Source organism: Lampetra fluviatilis, chromosome 43, assembly GCF_964198595.1.
Source record: "Lampetra fluviatilis chromosome 43, kcLamFluv1.1, whole genome shotgun sequence".
NCBI lineage: Eukaryota > Metazoa > Chordata > Hyperoartia > Petromyzontiformes > Petromyzontidae > Lampetra > Lampetra fluviatilis.
In genome coordinates, this window is record NC_136317.1 from 7,285,368 (window position 1) to 7,309,878 (window position 24,511).

Consider the following 24,511-nt stretch of genomic DNA (forward strand, 5'->3'; position numbering starts at 1 on the left):
CGGGGCAAAGGGGGGAGCAAATTAATCACGGAGCTATGCGTGTATGCTAAACTTTTTTCGCACCGTACGTAATGTCTTTTGCCAGACGTCCCGTAGAGTAGTGAGTTGCAATAATCGAGCCTTGTCGATATTAAGATGTTGGGGAAGTGAAGGCGATGATGATGAGAGGTGGTTGGGGGGGGAAGAGAGGGATTAGCGAGACGGAGGGAGCAGAAGTGAGCTGTGGAGAGGAGAGGGCTTCAGAGTGTGAGTGACCATCAGGCATTCGCGTGATTGACAAGACGCTTGAGCTGACATGAACTTGTCACATTGCTAAGGAACTGCATTGTAAGTGAACGCGTGTTTTTTCTTCTAGTGATGTAGCAAGTACATATTTTAAGATGTTCATCTCACAAACATGTTTGACTTTTGTATTATTATTGTTCTTGCTGCAAAGAGGCCCAAAGGCCCCAAAACGCCAAGCAGCCAGCAACAAACAGCACGACTGTTTTAAAGTTGCAGTAGATAAGTGTGCCACGTTTCTTGAATTGAGCAAGGATTTAAGAGCTTGGGGAAGAGGCGATGGGAGGGGATTCCAAAGTGGATCAGTGCGAAGGAAAACGCAGAAAGAGACGCGTTGGTATCTGCGGTTACACTGGTGATGAGTGGGTGTTGTGCCCTGCAGTGCCGTAGATGGGTAGGTGGCTGAGTGGATGCGCGAGGTCGTCACTTCCATCATATTTAAGGGACGAAACAGAATGATTTCTCCACAAATCTGGCTGTCGCCTGATGAAGCTATTTGTAACTACTGGCGAAACGTCGTACTCGGGTTGTAAATGTTGTGGATTTGCTCTCCAACACACCGGTGTGACGAATTGGCCACGTTCTGTTTCCGTGACAAACCTTTCCAATTGGCTGTATCGGGTGGCGGCGGGTTTAACAACACATTTATATTTACGCGATCTAACCCCAAAAAAACTATATTGTGTCTTGCTGCTTGCTGGACCAGGAGTCGGCAGTCTGCGTCTTCACACGCATTGCAGGCTCTTTTTAATAACGAGTTATTTTTTTTATTTACCAAACTCGAAAACGAACGTCTCCTGTTGTTATCTTGGTTTCCGACCCGTGTCTTATGACTCTCCGTGAGTCACAGCACAGACACACTGCGCTCCCAGCATCATATAACGGGACAGGAGAGGGGAGAGGGAGTCGGTGTCGTCTGCTCTCTCTCTCTCTCACTCTCTCACCCGGCTCTCTCGCTCTCTCTCCCGGCTCTCTCTCCCCCGGCTCTCTCTCTCACTCTCTCACCCGGCTCTCTCAATATGCACCGAACGACGAGTAGCCGAGAATGGAGCCCGCGCGGCTTCTGGGGCTGTGGATGAGCGCACGGACGCGCTCCGAGCCCGCCCCACCGACCCAAGTTCGATTCCCAGCTCTCGCTGACTGATATAATTATTGCAAGCGGCGAATATCAGAACCGGTCCTGGGACTCCTTCAGAGGGCCGGTTCAGTTTCTGGGGCTGTGTGTTCAAAAAAAAGCCATCAGCACTGGGGAGACAAAGGTGGCCGTGCGTTGTTGCTGGGCCACCCCACCCCCTTTGTGCGGCTTCGTGTCGACCTTCACTCAGGGTGCTCGCTAACAGCACTTGCCCCAGCAGTCCTTCGCTGGCTATACGGGGGGGGGGGCATCTTTGTCTTTGTTACGAAGTGACAGCTGCTGCGGCTCGCCTGCAACACGAGCTACATGGCTGGTTCACGCCGCGTCCGGCAAAAATCGCAGCGGCCAAAAATAGATCAACAAAGTTCCCTCCTCTCCACAGCCCGCGGCAGACGACAACAGCAGCGACGAGGGCAGCGATAAGAGCAGGCTCGCCATAGCGAGCTCCGGCGAGAGGCCCACGAGACACCAAACACGACGCAGCCATGGCCACCAGCCAGAGAGCGTGGGTCCTCCTCGTCGTCTTCACGTCGCTTGAAGGTGCCCGAGCGTCCCCGGGGCTCCGTGAGCCACCCCCGAAACCGCGTGGATGAGTCGAGTCCGAGACACGGGAGGGGAGGTGGGGCCGGGACTGCTTCGTCTCTCGCTCTCTCGAGTGTGGCCCTCGGGCCAGATTTGGCCGGGCTTGTGGACATTCTATGAAGTTTAGTTGTTGCTGCTGCTGCTGCTGTTTTCGATTCCCGATACTTGTTCAAAAGCCGACAACATTGAACACGCGCGTGGGGGTGTCATGTTCATCTGCTGGGCACTACAGCAGTCGAATCCAGGCCCGTACGTGTTCAATGCATTTCGATATTCGCCAATTTAGAAGAAAGATAGCCCTGTACCAGCGTCAATGTCATCTATGCGACTGCGCGATGAACTTCTTTCGCACGGTATGTCGCCAACCGCGCTAATCGGAGTTTCAGGGAGAGATCGCACCATATCTTAGCCGCGAGCGGTAATCAAACTCATGTGGCCGGCTTCGTATCGCCACCGAAACTCCCGGAGCCGCGAGGTATCCGGAGCGCGCGTTGATGAGAGTGCGGCTCGCAGGGCAGTGCCAGCCAGAGGTCGCAACCGGGTACCCGATACCCGTACCCTACCCGATACCCGGCTACCCGTACCGAGCCGGGTATGGGTTCGGGTAGCCGTTTGCGACCCTGGTGCGGCCGGGTACGGGTAGGCCGTGAGTCACTGGTGAGTAACCGTTTGTCACTCATTTCGGGTAGGGTACGGGTACGGGTAGGGAAAGGCCGGGTACGGGTACCCATTTGCGACCCTGGTGCGGCCGGGTACGGGTACGGGTAAGGAATCAAAACCCGTTTGCGACCTCTGGCGCCAGCCCAGCGCGTTCCTCTCCCCGCTTCACTCGCCCAGGTTCCCAACTCGTGCACGCCGCCACACTCATCCATGCCGTGATCCCTCGCCTCTAATGCACGTGCTCTGTATACACGGCAATATATAACCCCGTGTGTTTATTTATCGGCACTCGAAATGTATTGCTACAGAAGGCTGCTGCTGCTGCTGCTGCATCTAAGCTGGACTACAAAGAGTGACCAACGTAGAAGTGAGATAAGTTTGCATGTAGAAGAAGGCAAACTGGTGATGATGCAGGCGGTGCTGAGAAAGAAACCGACGCGATGTGGACACCCACATGTAGGATGGAGAAATATATGAACATTAAAAGTGTTCTGGATTTTAAGTTTTCGTGACTGCAAGGATCCATACTCTTTGGTTCTTTCGGTAAAGTCACGTAGGTGAAACAAACATTGAAATAAATAAATTGAATCACGACGTTTCGATTGCAACACAAGCAATCATCATCAGGTGTGACAACCACAGCAAGAAATTGTACTAAAGTGAGAGAGATGCCGCAGTCAATGGGTTTATACTGGGCAGTACAGTACTCAAAATTGTAAATGTTGTGGATTCACTCTTCAACACACCGGTGGGCTAAAGTAGTGAACTATTTGTCCTTTGTCAACGTGACACTTTTTTGTTGATTGGCCGTGTCGGGTGGTGGAGGGTTACGACACATTTATAAATAACGCGATCTAACCCAAAAACGTTTATTATGAAGTTCAGTGTCTCATTAGCATGGCAACTGCTTGTCGGCCAAGAGCCCTCTGAACAAATGTTGCTCTGCAGGAGTGGGCGGCCTGCAGGCAGAGGAGAATCTGCTCAAGGACCTGTTCGTGGCGCAGCAGTACAAGACCCTGGTGCGGCCCGCATGGACCGCCACGGGTCGCGTCACCGTGCGCCTCGGAATGACGCTCTCGCAACTCATCAGCCTGGTATGACGCTCTTACAGCTCATTAGCCTGGTATGACGAATATTACTGGTAGGAACCTCCTGGTTACACCAGCCCACAGGGGAAGGAGGGGCTGGGTGGGGAGGGGAGGGTGGGGAGCGGCTGGGTGGGGAGGGTGGGGCTGGGTGGGGAGGGGAGGGTGGGGAGGGGCTGGGTGGGGAGGGTTGGGAGGGGCTGGGTGGGGAAGGTGGAGGGTGGGAGGGGTGGGGCTGGGTGGGGAGGGGCTGGTCACCCCGTGGTGCCCTTATAAAACTCAACGTTTAACCTACTCACGCCGGCTTGTACCCGCCCTCACAGTCGGGCATATTTGCGGAATACACCACGCCGCCGTTGACCCTGGCCATTGACCGAGCAACCCAACGTTCCTACCAGCTCCCTCCGCAGGAATGTGTTTGCGTGTTAGTCATAGAGTCGCCACCTCATGAGACCCAAACCAGTGGCGGCTCCTGCTAAATCTCTCAGGGGGGGCAAATGTCTGGATGATTGATAAGGATAAGGTCCACCCATGCAATGGATAAATTAACAGCTTAAGCATGTAAAGGCAACTTCACTTCTTTAATATTAATGAAAAATAAAGTGACTCTTACAATACATCTTGTTTGTTTCTATACTCACTATTAAAACAAACCACTCAAGTTTCTTTTATTAAAGATTCCACTAGGTGGCGACAAATTATATTGTTGGATGAAACGTGCTTACGTATGATGACGTAAGCACGTTAGGGCGAGCCCTCCCGGAAGCCATAGAGAATGCATTGCAGCGCCCCCGTTCGAAAAAAACATCTTTGAATGTAAGTCTATGGGACCACTCGGGGCGATTCTCAGCTGGAGGGAAATCGCCCAAAAAGAGGCGGTACTCCACAGAACGTAGCATGACGCTGATTGGACTATATCCAGAGGCACAGTGACGGCTAGCGTGACTCTGTGGTTGAATGACATTGGTGGTGCGTCGCCCAATCGCCCTAATGAAGAAACCGCCCCTGACCCAAACATCATCGCACCTCCCGGCTTTCACATTCCTCCTCCTGGAAGACACCGGTGGTGGAACCATCAACCGCATCAGCACATCAACAGGATGATGTACACATCTTCTCCGCCATACGTGAAACATTTAATCCACAGGTAGTGCGATTGTGGCTATGCAATCCAATCCCCGCACCTCTGATGAGCACGGTTGGCTACGTACGGTGCAAACAAAGTTCAACATACATACAAACTATGGACTTTATAGTCAACCACTGTATTCTGTGTTGCTTCAGCGGAGGAGGAACAGCAACATGGCATAAACTCTCTCTCTCTCTCTCCTAAAGCCCTCTCATCGTGGCCAGGAACTTCAGGCTTCCTGAAGCTTCCTCCATCTCTCTCAGTCTCTGCGATGAAAACATCACCTGTACACAAGCCCATCTCTCGCATCCTCGCGATCCTCGTTTCAGACCTTTGAGCATGGGTGATCGTTTGGCCTTGCCTGCTAATGTATCACTGTCATCGGGATGTTGTACGGTGATTTTACACGTGGGCTTTCGTAACTATTAACGTGATTTGTGATAGATTTTTCGCTGAGATCGTGTAGGTAAAATGTGTGTTGTTCACCCTCCTCCACGTGATAAGCCCGTTAATAAAGTTTTCATCTTATAATATAGTGGGGGGGGGGGGGGGTTGGTTAGATCACGTATATATGTGTGTCGTTAGCCCGCCACCACCCGACACAGCCAATTAGTAAGGTTTGTCACATAAACAAATGTGCCAATTAGTTATTAGTTCAATCAATCAAGTCTTTATTTATATAGCACTACTGTATTTCGTGCAAAGGATGCCATTCAAAGTGCTGTACAGATAAAAAAAAACATTGTTTATAGACTAAATCACAAGAAGAATATAAGCAAATTCCATACAAGTCAAACTTGCATTATAATCAATTACTATTGAAGGCATATAAAAAAATAACACTATAAAATAATCTTAAGTAAAAGCAAGTTTCAAAAGGTGAGTTTGTAGATTCAACTTAAAACTGCTTAATGATTATTCAGCAGTGATTATTCAGCAGTAACCGGTGTGTTGGAGAGTAAACGCACAACATTAACAGTTGCTTTTGTTTACGTGACAAACCTTACTAATTGTCTGTGTCGGCTGGTGGTTGGTTAACGACACATGTATATTCACGCGATCTCTTCCTGAAATAGGTGTTTTGAACATCTTAGCACCTGCTTTATTGCCAGAAAGGGTAACGCCTGTTCTGTTTGTCATCGTTTTAAAACTCGCAAAATGGTCCCTTAGAAACGTTGCACCTCGATTATGTCGGGTGGAGCAGGGCGTACGACACACATTGTACTGGCGCCATCTGACCCCAAAAATGGAGTTGCACGGAGGCGTTGACGCAAGCTGCTTGTACCCGCGTGGACTCGTTGCAGAACGAGAAGAAGGAGGAGCTGACCACCAGCGTCTACATGGACATGGTGAGAGCCTCGGCCTCCCACACTCATGTCCGAGGATGATCGCACGCCAGAAGGGCGTCGAGGTCACAATCTCCTGGTTTATTGGCAGGGTTTGATGGCAGCACAGCAAGTGGGAATAATGTCCACCCGTAATCCCATCGGTCTGGGGATTGAGTCTTACCCCCTCTCCCCCCACCCCGACATGTCGCGATCGTTGTCTGCACGTGAAATCCACTCGGCTTTGAACAGCAGAACGGAGCTGTTCATCTGCAGCCCCCCACGGTGTCTGGAACAGTCGCTGACAAATGAAGTCTGCTCAGCCGTAACAGTTGGTGCTTTTAAGAATGGACTAGGAACATTTTTGTTCTCTTCTGTAGAGTTTTAATTTTGTTGAATTTTTCTCTCTGCCGTCCACGCATCCGTCTCCGATTTTTTTTGCTGAATATGGTTGAGCGGTATACATCTTAGATGAATTCATTCTCCGGGTGCTCCAATTTCCTGCCACTCGTAAATGGAAGTTGGCCATGCATCTCAATATTGGACCACAGAACTCGGATAATTGTTGGTCGCGCCGGTTCTGGCCGCCTTCCCCAAGCTCCCGTCCGTGGTTTACTCTGGTGGCGGTGGCGTCTCCTTGCGAACCCCCCACCCCACCCAACGCCACATTACAAGTTCTACCACACCGGCGTCTTGATATGCGTTTGCCACGAATGACGCAGTGTACGAATAAGACATTGTTAGTCATTTTCTCCAGCCAGTCTGAAATCCGTGCCCAAGCACTGTTACTGCACTGGATGTACTTCTGCACAACTGTCTTCAGTCTTCTTGGTTCTTTCGGTAAAGTCACATAGAAGGGAAACAATAAAATAAAGAAATATAAAACAATAAAATCTTCTTCTGTGGATTTCACACCTGATGATGATTGCTTGTGTTGCAGTCGAAACGTCGTGATAATTTTATTGCTTTCTATTTTTATTATTTAATTGTTTCCCTTCCACGTGACTTTACCGAAAGAACCAATAATATGAATCCCTGCAGTCACGAAAGCTTTAAATCAAAATTTGTCTTCAGTCTTTCAATTTCAAATGACATTAATCGCATAATTATGCCATGATTATAATCATGCACACACACTCTGAACGTTGCAGATATAGCACAGGCTAATACCCACTTCTGCGCGCGTGTTGTAGATTACTGAACCAGTGACCTATTCACACACTTGATTAAAATCACGTTTGTAATTGCTGCTGAATGTCCAATGGATGCAGTGCAATGTTTTAAATGTGGCTCACAAATCCTGAAACGTACCCTTTAAACATGAGTAGCCTACAGAAGGCCACAGTGGATTACGTGAGTGCAAGGTCTGTGTTGTTAATGTGTACACTAAACGCAGCCTTTTCTCTGCCAAAACATTGGCAACAAACGCATAACTTGCTTTGTACAATATTGTTCCAAATTTTGGCTGACATTTCCCTCTTTTGGTAAAATATAAACTATAGACTATTTTTTATTTGACCAGGTCAGGCCCACTGAGCTATAATACTCTTTTTCCGAAGCGACCTGGCCACAAATGATAGCTCAACGAAATGGCTTATCGCATGGAAATGTAGAGCAGCCAATTACTCCACACTTATGTTTCTAAATGTGGAGGGAAAACCGGAGGACCCGGAGAAAAATCGACACGACCACAGGGAGAGACGCGCAAACGCCAAATATACAGCAGGCTTCAGGGTTGGGATCGAACCCACAAGCCATGTTTCTTGCGGAAGTGCGGAGTTGGCCTCATAACTTTAATCTAAATTGTCTTATGGTTGCTATTATTTGACTTGCATCACACTGGGATTTTTGCACACAGCGTTGTAATACTTTTTTTTTCTGGAAGATTTGCTGGTATATTCCAGGATGTTTCTGTTGGGCGTCGTCGCTTTAAGATGTCCTCTGTTCATATTTTGTTTGTTGCGGTTGCACCCGACTCAAGAGCCGCATGGCTCACAGGGCTATACCTAATAAATGAAACTTGAAAACAACCTCCACAACACCGTGGCGCTCACTTGCCCTGCTATGATGACGTTCAGCAGTGACTCTCGCGTCTGATCGGTTAGTCTTGGGAAGACCCTCGCTTGTCCTGGGACCCAAGAAACTACGACAACCTGAGGTCCATCCGTCTGTCTCCGAAGCGCATCTGGCTCCCGGACATCGCTCTGTCTAACAAGTACGTGCTTCACTTCGCACAGCCCAGTTCCGCTGCTCTAAACTAAACTACTTTTCATTTGATTGACCAGGGAAGGCCCACTGAGCTATATAGCTCTTTTTCAGAAGCGACCAGGCCACAAATGATAGCGTGACGAATTGGCTTAGGGGCCGTCCATGAATGACGTAAAGCACCTGGGGGGGGGCAGACATTTGTGACGATGTGTGACAAGGGGGGGGGGGGGGTAGGAGAAATGTGACGTCACATCAAAATGCGCAACTTTAAATAAACATAAACACGTTCTACTTAATTAAATACACTTTTTAATAAATATTTTCTCCTACAACATGCAGCGGCACATTAAATATGCACTACAATTACAATAGTTTAAAGTGATTTGAAGCATGTTTTATTTTTGGGGGGGAGGTGGGGCAGAGCTTTGTTACGTCATATTTGAAGGAGAGGTCTGACTTTTTGTGACGCCGTGTGACGAGGGGAGGGGGGTGTTAAAAATCGTCCAAAATCGCGTGACGTCATTTATGGACGGCCCCAAACATGCCACACAAGGAGAGCTGCACTGCTGTTGGCACCTGATGATGTTGGGTGTGATCGGCAGCCGCGCGGGGGAAGAGAAGGGGAGAGGTTCATAGGCAGGGGGAGCCGACGCATGCCCAGTGAACTCATCGTCAGCTAAAGTCCCACGAGACAGCTCTCTCGCTGGGTGGTGGAGGGTTAAAGGGTGCCACGGTGGCGAGATGTTAACCACCCCGCATGGTATGGAGGAGGTCGTGGGTTCGATCCCGACCCTGATGCCTGCTGTACATTTGGAGTTTGTGTGTTCTCCCTGTGGTTGCATGGATTTTTCTCCGAGTCCTACGATTTTTTCATTCCACATTTAGAATTAACGTCACGCGTTTAGAGTATTTGGCTGCTGTACATTTCCACGCGATAAGCCGCTTCGTTCAGCTATTATTTGTGGCCAGGTCGCTTCTGAAAAAGAGCTACATAGCTCAGTGGGCTTTACCTGGTAAAATAAACAATAGTCTTAGTTTAGTTTACTTTTCAGGGTGAGAATGCGCAGCCCAACCAGAATCAAACACAATTTTAACAATTGGATGAAGAGAGCAGAAGATGTGAGGATGATTGAGTTGCATTCGAGCACGATCGCGGGCTTGACCCCGCGGCAGCGATGATTTGGTTCCACACGACTGCACGGCCTGCCCCCCCCCCCCCCCGCACAATTACGGGGGGGTCAGCAAGCGGCCGCCCTGGCTACTCGGTGCATGCGCTGTCGCCCTTCGCAGTAACGACGGCAACTTTGACTTCGGGCTCTACGTGCACGTGCTGGTGGACTACACGGGCGCCGTGCGGTGGGTCCCCCCGTCCATCTACCGCAGCTCGTGCGGCATGCAGGTACAGGGACACGGCTACCGTACACGCAGGGATACGGCTACTGAACACGCAGGGACACCGCTAATGTACACGCAAGGACACGGCTACCATACACGCAGCGACACCGCCAACATACACACAGGGACGCGGCTACCATACTCGCAGGCACACCGCTAACGTACGCGCAGCGATACGGCTACTATACACGCAGGGACACCGCTAACGTACACGCAGGGACACCGCTAACGTACACGCAGGGACACGGCTACCATACAATCAAGGGCACGGTTACCGTACACGCAGGGACACCGCTAATGTACACGCAGGGATACAGCTACCGTACACGCAGGGACATCATGGCTGTATATTTGGAGTTTGCGAGTGGATTGTTCTCCAAGTTGCTCCAGTTTTGCCCTCCACATTTAGAAACATGCGTTTTTATTATTTGGCTGCCTACAATAAATTCCCAGGTGTGGTGATGATATGAGGCACTGTGATGAGCTCCTATGTGTGGCCAGGTCGCCTCTGAGCAGAAAGCTCAGTGCGCTTTACCTGGTTAACAAAAATAATTTTAAGTGGAGAGTCGTACACGTGAAGGAGACGTATCGTCTTATCTATTTGTGATTTGTATTCTCCACTATGACGACGCTCAATGATAATGTTTAGCTGTGTGTGTGCTATTTGGTGTACCCCAAGGCCGTAATTGTAATATATATTGGGGGGGACACATCCCCCCCAATATTCAAATATGCTCAAAATGTCCCCCCTAATATATTGCTATAAAATAGATTTCTGTTTATATGATCGTAGTTATGGTTGTACTTTATTAATCCCGAATCTTTGCCATTACATACAATGAAACAAGAAAAGGTAAAAAAGAAAAAACAGAAATGTAATACAATACATTATTATACATTATTGTAAAAAATAAATATTAAGTCCATCCTATGTGTTAGTGAATTTTTTTATATATTAGGCAGGAAATGAGTTTTCAAATTTAGATTTTTTTCTGGGGGGGACCCCCAGACCCCTTGCAAGATTTGGTCCCCCCCAATGTTGACTCCATGGCTACGGCCTTGGTGTACCCGTTCCTAGCGGTGGAGGCCGTGGCTCTGATATGAAGAGTATTTCCGCATTGCTGCTCCACGTTTCTGGAATATTCTTGCTTCTTATCTACAACTTGGCTCTCTCCCTTCACTCCTTCTCTTTATGTGCCTATTAGACAAAAACACAGCACTTGCCCTTGTACCTAACTTCTTTTTGCCTCTGGCACCAGAAAAAGTTGCACTGTTTTTTTCAATTTGCATGCATAGTATTTCGTTGTTAGGTGTGCATTATTCCTGAACGACTCTGTTACTCATTCTCTGCAAAAAATACGTGTTTTTTGTCGCTAACGCACCATGGATCCCCCGTGTAAAATAGTCGGGTGACTGGCGAACGGGATCATCATCTCACGTGACAAATCAAACGATCTCGACACTCAGACGTTTGACGGTTGCATCCTGCAGGTGAAGTACTTCCCCTTCGATTGGCAGAACTGCTCCATGGTCTTTCAGTCGTTCACGTATGACACCTCGGAGATCAACCTGGAGTATGCGCTCGACGAGCACAGACAGGAGATCAGGCACATCATCATCGACGAGAGCACCTTCCCAGGTACCGCCGGTGCAAACCGTACACCTCCACAAACGACAGCGGCTCCACAACAGCCTGCACTGTCCTCGGCATCGGACGCGGCCACGCGGCTTCCGTGGCTCTGCTAAGAACTTCGCACTGGCCGGTGCCATTAAGTGAAGGATACAGTGGGCATGGTCCCACAGTCAGCACCATCCCACAGCGGGAGCGGTCCCGCAGCGGGGAGCGGTCTCGCAGTCGGCGCGATCCCGGAGTCGGCGCTGTCCCGCAGCGGGCACGGCAGGTGACATCTGCCCGTGTGCGTGCCCTGCCCCTTGTGTCCGGGCGTGCCCAGTGAGCGGCGAGTGGCAAATCAAGCACAAACCATCGCGCAAGAACACCAACCCCAGGGACCCTCTGTACCAAGACATCACCTTCTACCTCATCATGGAGAGGAAGCCCCTGTTCTACATCATCAACATCGTCGTGCCCTGCATCCTCATCACCATTTGTGCCGTCTTCACCTTCTACCTGCCCCCGGATGCAGGTGAGGCGAGCCGCCCCTGGACAGGGCCGTGGTCTGGGCGCAACGCGACCTCTGGCCTGTGACACCCGCGGGAATTTGCGATCCCCTTCGGTGGGCGGTGCTCGCATTACAAAAACAGAATCAGAATATTTTATTATACTGGAGGAATCCGATGGGCTATAAGGCTCTTTTTCACAGATGTCTCGTAAGGGGGCGAGTCAGAACGTTACAACAACAAACAATGCAAAAACACGATAGGAGTGCAAAGTATAGGAAAGTTAAACAAATTACTTTAAAAAAATACAAATAACACTAAACACATTTTTATCGAACCAGCTAAATCCCACTGAGCTAACTTATTTTTCAGTAGCGACTTGGCCACAAATGATAGCTCAACAAAATTGCTTAATTCGTGGAAATTTATAGCATCCAAATACATTAAATACGTAATGTTGACATTTGTGACGATGTGTGACGATGGGGGGGGGGGGGGGGTTGAGAAATGTGATGTCACATCAAAATGCACAATTTTAAATAAATATAGACAACACGTTCTATTTAATTAAATAGACTTTTTAATAAATGTTTTCTCCTACAACATCAGAGTACAGCGCCACATTAAATACGCACTACAATGACAATAGTTTAAAGCGATTTGAAGCATGTTCTATTTGGGGGGGGGGGGGGGTCAGAGCTTTGTGACGTCATATTTGAGGGGGAGGGGTCTGACTTTTTGCGACGCCGTGTGACGAAGGGGGGTGGGGGTCAAAAATCGTCCAAAATCGCGTGACGTCATTTATGGACGGCCCCTGACATCTCCTAGCCACCGTAGCGCCAAAAGTTGGCTTTGACTGGCCACGTGGCACAGCGGCAGAGCGACTCGCAGTCACAAAGTTGCGAGTTCAAGTCCTGGTTGCGATGTTGACTCGCATGGCAGCCCATCGACCCTTCACATGAAACGTCACCTGTTTATATCCTGCAGGTGAGAAGATGGGGCTGTGCATCTCCGTGCTACTGGCCCTCACCGTGTTTCTGCTGCTGCTGGCCGACAAGGTTCCAGAGACGTCCCTCGGGGTCCCCGTGATCGTCAACTACCTCATGTTCACCATGGTGATCGTCACGGCCTGCGTCATCCTCACCGTCATCGTGCTCAACCTGCACTTCCGATCGCCGGCCACGCACATCATGCCCTACTGGGTCCGCCGGGTGAGAGCTTACCAATGTCACCACAACCACCACCACCACTACCACAATCGCTACCACCACCAGAGTCATCGGCACAGATGCCAAGTAAGTCGCTCACTCTCAGAGAGAGAGGATGACTCAGACGCGCGAGGAGGAGCCGAAGACGAGCGGGAAGGCAGCAGCCACGCGGAGAGCTGGTGCTACCAACAATTACACAGGCTCTGTATTTCTCTATTGATCAAGGTGTTATCGGCCAATGAATGAGTGTTTACTTATGGGAGGAAACCAGAGCACCCGGAGAAAATCCACACGTGTGAGAGAGAAACACTTTCCCATCCTAACAGAACAGGTGGAGTCCACACTTTGTTGTGTCATCTTCACCTGGCAAAGCCAGGGCACCGCACCTCCTCGATGCCCACGGGTAGTACGGAGTTTCACAACATTTGTAAGATGATCCACCAACCCTCGCTTCTGCCTTCTCAGTGCTGGAGGATTACAGGCAAGCCATGTGCAGCAATGTAGACCCACCACTGCCCGGCTCCAACGGGGGATTTTGATTGGCCATTGCGAATCTTGGCTAACTTAAACTACAAAACGAAACAATTTTTTATTTTACCAGGTAAGGCCCACTGAGCTATGTAGCTCTCTTTCAGAAGCGACCTGGCTATAAATTATAGCTCAATGAAGTGGCTTGTTGTGTGGAAATGTATAGCAGCCAAATACTCTAAACGCACGTTTCTAAATGTGGAGGGAAAAACCGGAGGACCCAGAGAAAAATCCACGTGACCACGGGGAGAGAGACACGTTAACTCCAAATATACAGCAGCAGACGTCAGGGTCGGTATCGTACCCACGGCCTCCTGCACACCAGGCGAGGGAGATAACATCTCCAAGCCACCGTGGCGCCCCCCCCACTTCGCCACGTAACCACGTGCGTGTGTGCGTGTGGTGTCCGTGGCCGCCTTTGGGGCCGTCCATAAATGACGTCACGCACCTGGGGGGTAGGGAGGGTCAGACATTTGTGATGATGTGTGACGAGGGGGGGGGGGGTTGAGAAATGTGACGTCACATCAAAATGCGCAACTTTTAATAAATATAGACAACACGTTCTACTTAATTAAATAGACTTTTTAATAAATGTTTTTTCCTACAGCATCAGAGTGCAGCGCCACATTAAATACGCACTACAATGGCAATAGTTTAAAGCGATTTAAAGCATGTTTTATATATTTGGGGGGGGGGGGGGCAGAACCTTGTGACGTCATATTTGAGGGGGGGGGGTCCGACTTTTTGTGACGCCCTCTGACGAAGGGGGGGGGATAAAAAATCGTCCAAAATCGCGTGAAGTCATTTATGGACGGCCCCGTTTTGCCGTTGCGGCGTTGCAGATTTTCATCCACGCGCTGCCCAAGTACCTGTGGATCGAACGTCCCAAGAAGGAGGAGCTCGCCCCGAAGCTCCCCGTGCTGGCGCAGCACCAGCAGCACTGCCACGACGAGTACTTCATCCGCACGCCGCCCAGCCAGGCGCTGCTGCTGCTGCCCACCTCGCACTCGTGAGTAGCGCGGCGGCGCAAGGGGAGCTGTGGGGCACAGCCGCCCCACCTCGCCACGCCTTGCGGAGGTCCGCGGTTTGAATCTGGCAGGCCACCCCGGTTATTAGGGGCCGTCCATGTGTAATGTAGTAACTCCACGGGAGACGACTTCACGGGTAACACACTCTTTATTTTATCAAACTTGGTTACAGGTGACTAACACCTACTTTGTATCTCGGGTGACAAACACCCACTTAGCTACTTGGCGACTAACGCCCACTGAGCTACTCGGATGACCAACATCCACTTAGTACTCGGGTGACAAACACCCACTTAGCTACTTGGCGACTAACGCCCACTGAGTTACTCGGATGACCAACATCCACTTAGTACTCGGGTGACAAACACCCACTTAGCTACTTGGCGACTAACGCCCACTGAGCTACTCGGATGACCAACATCCTCTTAGCTACTTGGCGACTAACGCCACTGAGCTACCCGGATGACCAACATCCACTGAGTACTCGGGTGACAAACACCCACTTAGCTACTTGGCGACTAACGCCCACTGAGCTACTCGGATGACCAACATCCACTTAGCTACTCGGCGACTAACGCCACTGAGCTACTCGGATGACCAACATCCACTTAGCTACTCGGCGACTAACGCCACTGAGCTACTCGGCTTCACTAGGTCTTCAGCTCCGTCTTCGGGTCTTCAACTGGGTAACTCTCCCCGAGTGCTCTCGCGCGTCCCCCTTTATACCCCACCTGCGGACGTCGCTGCGAGCACCCACTTATTCGACCAATCGCCGGGCGCTGGCTACGATCCTCTTTTCCCACATCTCATCGTGCCTCACCACTCACTCCGCGCCGCCCCGTCATCTGTCACTCCCGGCGCGCGCGTCCACACCACGCCCACAACGCGTGCCCAACCCCGCACCCCGCGCCGCCCCGTGATCCATCACTGTCACAGTCGGCGCACGTCAATACCACCACTACATCACCCCCTACCACATAGCTCGCAGCCGCCCCGGCTGCTATAAAAATATACAAACCCCCCTGTGTGCCCCGTAACACAACACAACAACTAAGCTAACAACACAACACGACGCGAACACTACCATCCGCAACCCTCAACCAATGCCACCGCGACAATAGAACAATATATACAAACCGGCGAGTGACAATAGCAATGTGTATGCAAAAAAAAATAAATGGAAAAATTTTTTTTTTTTTCTTTCAACTCGTGCAGTGTCCCCTTTTCTTCCGAGCGTCCCTACAACGGGACATTACCCCGGCAGAGGGGAACACCGGGCGAGCTCGGTGTAGAGCAAAAAAACCGTCTTCATGAAAATTGTTGAGACCTAGCCCGAGTCCGCCTTGCCGGTCCGTCGTACGGCACCAGACGCGTATGAACGTCCGGTGGTGCCGGCGGTTCAGGAAGACATCGGCCAGGCATCGAGGGCTCGTGCGTGCCCCGGGGTTCAGGCTCTCGACGGTCAGCAGCCGTCAAGCCCGAGGCACCTGGGGGTGGGTCAGGTGGAGACACGTGAGGAGCAGCCTGCGACACCTCCCTCCCCGAGTCGACGGTCACATCACACGCCCGGTCGTCACGGCACAGAACGGGGTCACACGGTGCCGCATAGGGCTTCAGTCGGGAGGGGTGCACATACCAACGGCGTTTCCCCCATTTAATCTGTATACTCTGGGGTCGTGCAACCCGCACAATTTCCACCGGTCCCCTCCAAGGTCTCAACAACTTGGGGGACGTAGCCAACGGTGCATGTGGACAATGCAGCCAGGCCTTATCGCCTGGTTTCCAATCATGCGTATGCACCCTCCGCTCATGCAATTTCTCGTTTGCAATTTGCCGCGACCGCGAATTCAACCTTGCCGCCTCCCGCGCTTCAGTCAATTTGGCGATATTAAATTTGATGTGGTCTGCCAATTTAGATTTTGCACGTGGCTGGGAAATCCCCAGTTGGACGTCCATGGCCGGATCGGCCTCCCGCCCATACATAAGAAAAAATGGGGAAAACCCCGTCGCCGCATGAGGGGCCATTCGATAGGCCGCGAGTACCCCCGGCACCTGTAAGTCCCAATCAACCTGATCGTCGCAGACCTGTTGGCACAACATAGACGTAATCGTCCTGTTCAGACGCTCAACCATCCCGTCAGTCTGCGGGTGGTAGGGGGAAGTACGCACTTTCTTTGTACCCAACAGGTCGCACACCTCGCGCAACAAAACGCTCGAAAAATTCTTCCCTTGATCCGTCAGCAAGCGTTCGGGGGCGCCCTTGTCCAACACATAACCCTGGACAAAGGCGTCCGCCACCGCCGCAGCCGACTGGTTGGCGAGCGGCCATGCCATAGGCCATCGGGTGAAGTATTCCACGCCAACCAGCAGGAACCTATTTCCCCTTGGTGTAACCGGAAAGGGCCCCAAGATGTCCAACGCTACCAATTCGTTTATACGCGAAACCTGAATGGATTGCAGCGGTGGATTAGCTGCCAATGGTGGCGGTTTCCTTTTTGCGCACCCTACGCATCCCTTAAGAATATTCGCCACGTCGTTACCCATCCCCGGCCAATAATAGTCTCGCTGGATTAGGGCGAGCGTTTTGTGAAAACCCAGATGCATGAGCCGTTCATGAGCTGCCAGAACAACCCTACCCCGCATAGCAACAGGCACAACGAGCACGTGACGCCGGGACATGTTGTCCCACCTCATCAAAAGGCCCTGTCTGCACACCCAGGAACCGACCCGCGCCTCCCCTTCTTCGGGAGCGCCAACTTTCCGACGCAGCGTAAGTAGGGAGCTGTCGGACATCTGGAGGCGGCCCCACTCAATGAGGGGCAACGACAACAGCGAATCCCTCCCCGTGGGGGCGTCCTCTCCCGGGGTGTCAGTGGCGGCGAGCGCAACTCCCGGGGTGCCGGCGACCGGGGGTTTGCACCGCGCTGATCCCAACAAACATGTGCAGTCCGTGCACGGCGGCAACCGCGACAAGGCGTCCGCGTTTGAGTGCCGCAACCCCTTGCGGTAAATCGTCGTGAATTGGTAGTCTTGAAGGACCTCCAACCATCGGGACAATTGGCCCGATGGCTGTGCCACGCGCATAGCGTATTGTAGAGCCGCATGGTCCGTCCGGACCGTAAAATGACGGCCGTAAAGATACGGCCTGAATTGCTGTGTAAAAAACACAATGGCTAACAATTCACGACGAGTTACGCAATAGCGTTGTTCTGCGGGGGAAAGAACCCTACTACCGTAGGCGACCACCCGTTCAACCCCCCCTACCACCTGTGAGAGCACCCCCCCGATACCCGTATTGCTGGCGTCCGTGTCAAGCAAAAACGGTTGTGTGAAATCGGGGTAACACAAGGGGGGAGCCTGCACCAAAGCGTCACGGAGGGAGCAGAACGCAGCCTCCTCTTCCGCCCCCCAGTGAAACCTCACACCCTTAGCCGTCAAAGCGTGCAGGGGCTTGGCTATGGTGGCAAATTGCTTGACAAAACGACGGTAATAGGAGGCAAAACCAATGAAACTACGAACCTCCGTGACCGAGGTTGGCGTTGGCCATGAGCTGACGCAATGCGTCTTAGCAGGGTCCGTCGAGATCCCTGAACGACTCACGATATGGCCCAAATACCTGACCGATTCCCGAAGCAGAAAACATTTAGCCGGTTTAAATTTAAGCTTAGCGGAACGCATCCTGAGGAACACCGCTCTCAGTCGCTGGAGGTGCTCCTCGAAAGTCCGACTAAAGACGATAATATCGTCAAGATAAATCAAACAGGTATCCCATTGGAGGCCCGACAAAACCAATTCCATGAGTCTCTGGAACGTGGCGGGAGCGGAATGTAAGCCCATGGGCAAACGGTTGAATTCAAATAGGCCCCCAGGTGTCCGGAAAGCAGTTTTAGGTTTAGACTCGTTATCGAGTGGCAATTGCCAAAATCCAGAAAGCAGATCGAGTGTGGAAAAAAACTGCGCTCCCGCCAAGGCATCCAGCGACTCATCCATCCTGGGGAGCGGATACGCATCCGCCATCGAGATTTTGTTTAAGCGGCGGAAATCGACACAAAACCGCAAGGACCCGTCCTGTTTCTTTACTAGGACAATAGGAGCACCCCACGGACTAGAAGAGGGCGAAATGATATCTGCCGCCAACATATCATTAACCGCCGATTGCACATGTTCCTTCTCGGCCGGGCTGAGCCGGAAGGGATTCTGACGAATAGGGGCCGCGTCCCCTGTAGCTATGTGGTGGCGCAACAGGTCAGTGCAGCCGATATCGTACTTATGTTTGCTGAACACGTCAGCAAACTCGATGAGCAAACCCCTCAATGCTCCCAATTGCACCCCGGACAAATTATCTGAACCCGCACACAGCGAGTCCAACCACTCAGTCCCCTCATCACTTTGAGGATGCGACTTGACAGTGAAATCTGCTTGAGCCACGAGCCGTTCCTCAACGGGTAGCGGCGCGGCGTGAGCCAGCACCGTTCCCTGCGCAATTACGGCCGGCCGCGACCCCGTATTCAGGACCATTACGAACGGCTCACTGTCCCCTCTCACCATGGTTTGAGCAACCGCTAAGTCGAGGCCCTTACTGGCTCTGTTTGACGGCCCCAACAGCACCCCCTGTGCCTCCGCACCCACCTCGAGTGGCTTCCTGAACCGAAGGGGTACTAACATTTGCGATCCCGGGGGCACCCGTACAGTGTGCGTCGCCAGCGCCTGCACCGTCGCACAAACCGTGCGCACTTTGGTAGGGCTCGACAAGAAGGCAACCCGCCGACCTGACGGAAGCTCTATGCAGGCCTGATCTATAAGAATTTTGATGGGCATTTTTGACAAAAAGTCCGTACCTAGCAAACAGGGAACGGCCAGCGATGATGATACAAAAATAGGGCCCGCTAATTTAATGTCACAAATGCAAATAGTCGCCCGAATCTGGCCGATGATCCCCAGGGATCCCCCATTCGCCGCATAAAATGGCACGTCTACCGGCAGAAGGGGTCTACTTTGGACGGGAAGAATGTTATAAATAAGGTCCGAGATGATGGTGGCCGACGCACCCGTGTCAACAAGCACCCGGACCTCAACCCCGTCAATGAACCCCGTTACCACGGACGACCCGGCTGACGCAGCCACGATCCTGTGGGCCAATTCGGACCACTCGACTGCTTGCGGGCCGCGTACGGACCCCCCTCGCTGAATTGAACCCCCGGCACCCAGCCGCGAACCCCCCACCGCGAAGCGGCGACCCGAATGTGCCGTGTTTGTGGACCGAACGTGTGAGGTGCCGCGACTTGCCGGGTTTTGTTGGGATGACTTGTGGCCCTGGTCGTCGTCCCGACGTGGTCCTGCGGCGCGCTGACGCGGGGCCCGGCACCCGGCTGCGACGTGACCCCGAAGGCCGCAGTTGTAGCAGACGACGGACGTCGTAGGTTTCGGTTGCTCCAGCTTGCGGGGCGAACGTGTGGGCGAACGACCTCCCGTTCTCCACTCCCCCGGACGCGATGCAGCGAAGGCCTGCTCCTGCACCGCAGCTGGCTGAGGTTCGGCGATCGTGGCGGCCAGTGCCGCGTTCCCCGGCCATTTGCAGACGACCCCCGGCTTGCGTTTGAGGACCTCGTACGCGTGAATGCTCGTGGCGATCGCCAGGGAGCAGATCTCCATCTCGTCTGCCACGTTGATGGGGACCCCCAACTCGTGGGCCAACACCAGCAGCTGCTCCGTCACCATGGCGTCCTTCCCCTCCTTATCCATGCGGGGAAAAGCCGCATCCGCCAAGGCGAGTAGTGCCGTGCGGTAGGCTAGCGTCGTTTCCCCAGCCACCTTCCGCCGATCGTAGAACTGGTGGCGACACGTGGAGGGCGGCCCGAACACCTTCGCCATCAGGTGTAGTGCGGCCTGGAGCGTAGAGCGGGACGACCTTGCAGCAGATGTGAAGGCTGCAAGCGCGTCGTCGTCAAGCATCGCTGGCAACGCACGCAGGGCAGTGGTGTCGGACCACCCCGACATCTCCTGATGAGCGAGGAACCTTCGTTGGAAGGCTCCCCAGTCGCCCCCATCCGCCTTGAACGCCGACAGCGCGGGCAATCTTTGCTGGAGGACCCGATCGTCGTCGACGTCGGAGAGATTTTCCCGCGCTCCGCTGGAGTTGTGTAAAATGTCGGCTCGGTTGTCAGGCGCAAAATGGAGGGCTCCGGCGCGCTCTGATGACGTGGGCTGCGCTGCGCGGAGGTGTCCGGCCACGTGGCGTCCGTGTTTCCCGCCAATCAATGGCGGCCCCTCAAAAACGGCGGGAACTTCCAGACTTTTGGCGCGAAGCGCCTTTTGGCGGGATCCCGCCAGCCTCGCTCCTTCCTCCAACCCCGCAGCCGTTTTCTCGCCCGCTGGAACGGAGATCTCGGCCAAGATTGCAGCGGCGGCGAGCAGCAACTCCGCCAACCGGGAGTGCGCGTCCTGGAGGCTGGTGTCGGAGGCAAGCGGAGCGTCGGCCATCACCGCGAAGTGCTGCATCGGCGGCAACTCCTCGTCCTCTACTCCCGAGGTCGGTGTCCCCGGTACGCCGTCGTCATCCCGACCTCGCTCGTGGGTACGGGTAGTCTTCCTTGTGTCCATACTTCTTGAAGACAGGTTTACTTCTGACGCCAGTTGTAATGTAGTAACTCCACGGGAGACGACTTCACGGGTAACACACTCTTTATTTTATCAAACTTGGTTACAGGTGACTAACACCTACTTTGTATCTCGGGTGACAAACACCCACTTAGCTACTTGGCGACTAACGCCCACTGAGCTACTCGGATGACCAACATCCACTTAGTACTCGGGTGACAAACACCCACTTAGCTACTTGGCGACTAACGCCCACTGAGTTACTCGGATGACCAACATCCACTTAGTACTCGGGTGACAAACACCCACTTAGCTACTTGGCGACTAACGCCCACTGAGCTACTCGGATGACCAACATCCTCTTAGCTACTTGGCGACTAACGCCACTGAGCTACCCGGATGACCAACATCCACTGAGTACTCGGGTGACAAACACCCACTTAGCTACTTGGCGACTAACGCCCACTGAGCTACTCGGATGACCAACATCCACTTAGCTACTCGGCGACTAACGCCACTGAGCTACTCGGATGACCAACATCCACTTAGCTACTCGGCGACTAACGCCACTGAGCTACTCGGCTTCACTAGGTCTTCAGCTCCGTCTTCGGGTCTTCAACTGGGTAACTCTCCCCGAGTGCTCTCGCGCGTCCCCCTTTATACCCCACCTGCGGACGTCGCTGCGAGCACCCACTTATTCGACCAATCGCCGGGCGCTGGCTACGATCCTCTTTTCCCACATCTCATCGTGCCTCACCACTCACTCCGCGCCGCCCCGTCATCTGTCACTCCCGGCGCGCGCGTCCACACCACGCCCACAACGCGTGCCCAACCCCGCACCCCGCGCCGCCCCGTGATCCATCACTGTCACAGTCGGCGCACGTCAATACCACCACTACACATGCATAACGTCACGCACCTAGGGGGGGAGGGGGGCGGTCAGACATTTGTGTGACGAGGGGGGAGGGGGTGAGAAATGTGACGTCACATCAAAATGCGCAACATTAAACTAATATAGACAACACGTTCTACTTAATTAAATATATATATTTTACAATTATTTTTTCCTACAACATCAGAGTGCAGCGCCACATTAAATACGCACGACAATGACAATAGTTTAAAGCGATTTGAAGCATGTTTCATTTTCTGGGTGGGGGGGGGGCAGAGCTTTGTGACGTCATATTTGAGGGGGGGTCTGACTTTTTGTGACGCCGTGTGACGAGGGGGGGGGGGGTCAAAAATCGTCCAAAATCGCGTGACGTCATTTATGGACGGCCCTGTGACGTCAAATGAAACGGGTAGGCCATCACGTGCCAACGTCCGGGGGTCCAATGTTGCTGCTCACAGACGCGCGAGGCAACATCGCCCCCTACCTGCCGTGGAACGACCGCAGCGCCTTCACTTTGTTGATGATCCTCCTGCCCCGTAAGAACGACAAGCGTTGGTGCCCCGCCGCAGGTTCGGAATGACGCCGTTCTCCTCGGAGCTTGCCGGGCCCGACAAGCTCCACGTGGTGCTGCCGCCGGAGCTGCAATCGGCGGTGGACGCCGTGCACTACATTTCGGAGCACATGCTCAATCAGAAGGAGTTCGACGAGGTGAAAATAAAACTATCGACTATGTTTTATTATAGCAGGTAAGGCCCACTGAGTTATATAGCTCTTTTCTTCAGAGGCAACCTGGCGAACACAAATGATAGCTCAACCGCGTGGCTTATCGACACTACGTGGACATTTATAGCAGCCAAATACTCTGAACGCACATGGATTCTAAATGTGGAGGCAAAAATCAGAGAAGAATCTACGCGACTACGGGGAGAGAGACGCGAACTCCAAATATACAGCAGGCGTCAGGGTCGGGATCGAACCCATGCCTTCCTGTATACCAAGCAAGGTAGTTGACATCTCGCCACCACGGCGCCCCCCTGTGTCACCAGCGCGGCCCTGGCACCGCAACGCACCGCCCTCTCCCAGAGGTACTGGGTGGGGGGGCGGGTGCAGGCTACGGCATGGCTATCGTGCAGGAGACATTTTTAATACGCCCGTCGTGGCGACAAAATAGACTGATACGCGACACGCCGGCCTTATTGACACAAAACTCACCGATAGATTCTGGGGACGCGCTGTGTAGATCACGGCGCTTCTCCGTTGGTCAGAGGTTCAGGGGAAAGCGAAGAGATCTGGCAGCTGACCTTGAGAGATGGCGATCGCTCTCTGTGTGCATGCGCTTAGCGTGGGGAGCGGTGGTGTAGCGGTTAGCGCGCTGCGCTAGGAACCTGGCGACCCGAGTTCAATGGCCGCTCACGGCCAACATCGGTGACGAATATCTGAACTGGACTTGGGACTCCTCGAGGTCAACCCAGCCTTACTTGAGTACCTGGTGCGATGTGTAAACTTGGCCACGAGGGAGACAAAGGCAGCCGGGCTTGGGGCTGGCCACCCACCACCTCTTGTGCCATGCCGGCCTTCATAGGTGCTACTCGCAAACACCACTTGCCCCAACAGTCTGTTATAGCTATATGGGGGGCGGGGTCTTTGTCTTTTTTCAGCTGAAGGAAGACTGGCAGTTTGTGGCGATGGTCGTGGATCGTATCTTCTTCATCACCTTCTTACTGCTCACGTCCCTGGGAACCTTTGGGATCTTCTTCAACGCCAGCTACAACATCACCCCGAACGACCCCTTCCCTTGAGGGCACGCGCACCAGCTTCATCATCACCATCGTCACCATCCACGGGCAGATGGCCCGTAGGTGTCCACTGCACATTTCCTCATTTGTTTTCACTTTCCTCTTGTGCCAATATGCTTAAGTAGTGAAGCCAGCTTCACTCTCGTATTTTATCAGCTCCCCTCGCATCGATGTTCGCGGCTCCTTCCCTAATTTAACAGATCACGTGGCCCCATCGCACGCACGCACGCCCGCCTATACGGCCCTTCTCCCAGCCTGCCTCACAGGCGTACGTTGCGTACGCACCGTTGAGAATGCAGCGTGAGTTTGAACGCACGCGCACGCACACACCGGAGGGTTTAATCGTCTTCCAGGTGACAAATCGGAACACATTTGCAGCCAATAAAAAGTATGTGTGACTGAAATTGTAACATTGGGTTCTCTTTTAAGATCAATGCTCCCAGAGTGATTTATGGGCTCTCATGAGCATCGAGGCATTGATGCTCATTCCCATTTACAGGCCTGCTGAGCCAGTCGGTGGAAATTCCATATTCCTACAGTGGT

The 24,511-nt window shown here is 52.7% G+C and overlaps 1 protein-coding gene across 1 annotated transcript; it reads left to right on the plus strand.

Moving 5' to 3' along the window:
• The first annotated feature begins 1,824 nt into the window (after positions 1-1,824).
• CHRNB1 (cholinergic receptor nicotinic beta 1 subunit) lies at positions 1,825-24,339 on the plus strand. Its single transcript, XM_078876227.1, has 11 exons — positions 1,825-1,957; positions 3,608-3,753; positions 6,178-6,222; positions 8,304-8,413; positions 9,697-9,805; positions 11,293-11,440; positions 11,754-11,945; positions 12,907-13,130; positions 14,498-14,664; positions 22,742-22,880; positions 23,831-24,339. Exons 1-11 carry the CDS (start codon positions 1,903-1,905, stop codon positions 23,969-23,971), a joined length of 1,476 nt encoding a protein of 491 aa, XP_078732353.1. The 5' UTR covers positions 1,825-1,902; the 3' UTR covers positions 23,972-24,339.
• Positions 24,340-24,511: the final 172 nt, after the last annotated feature.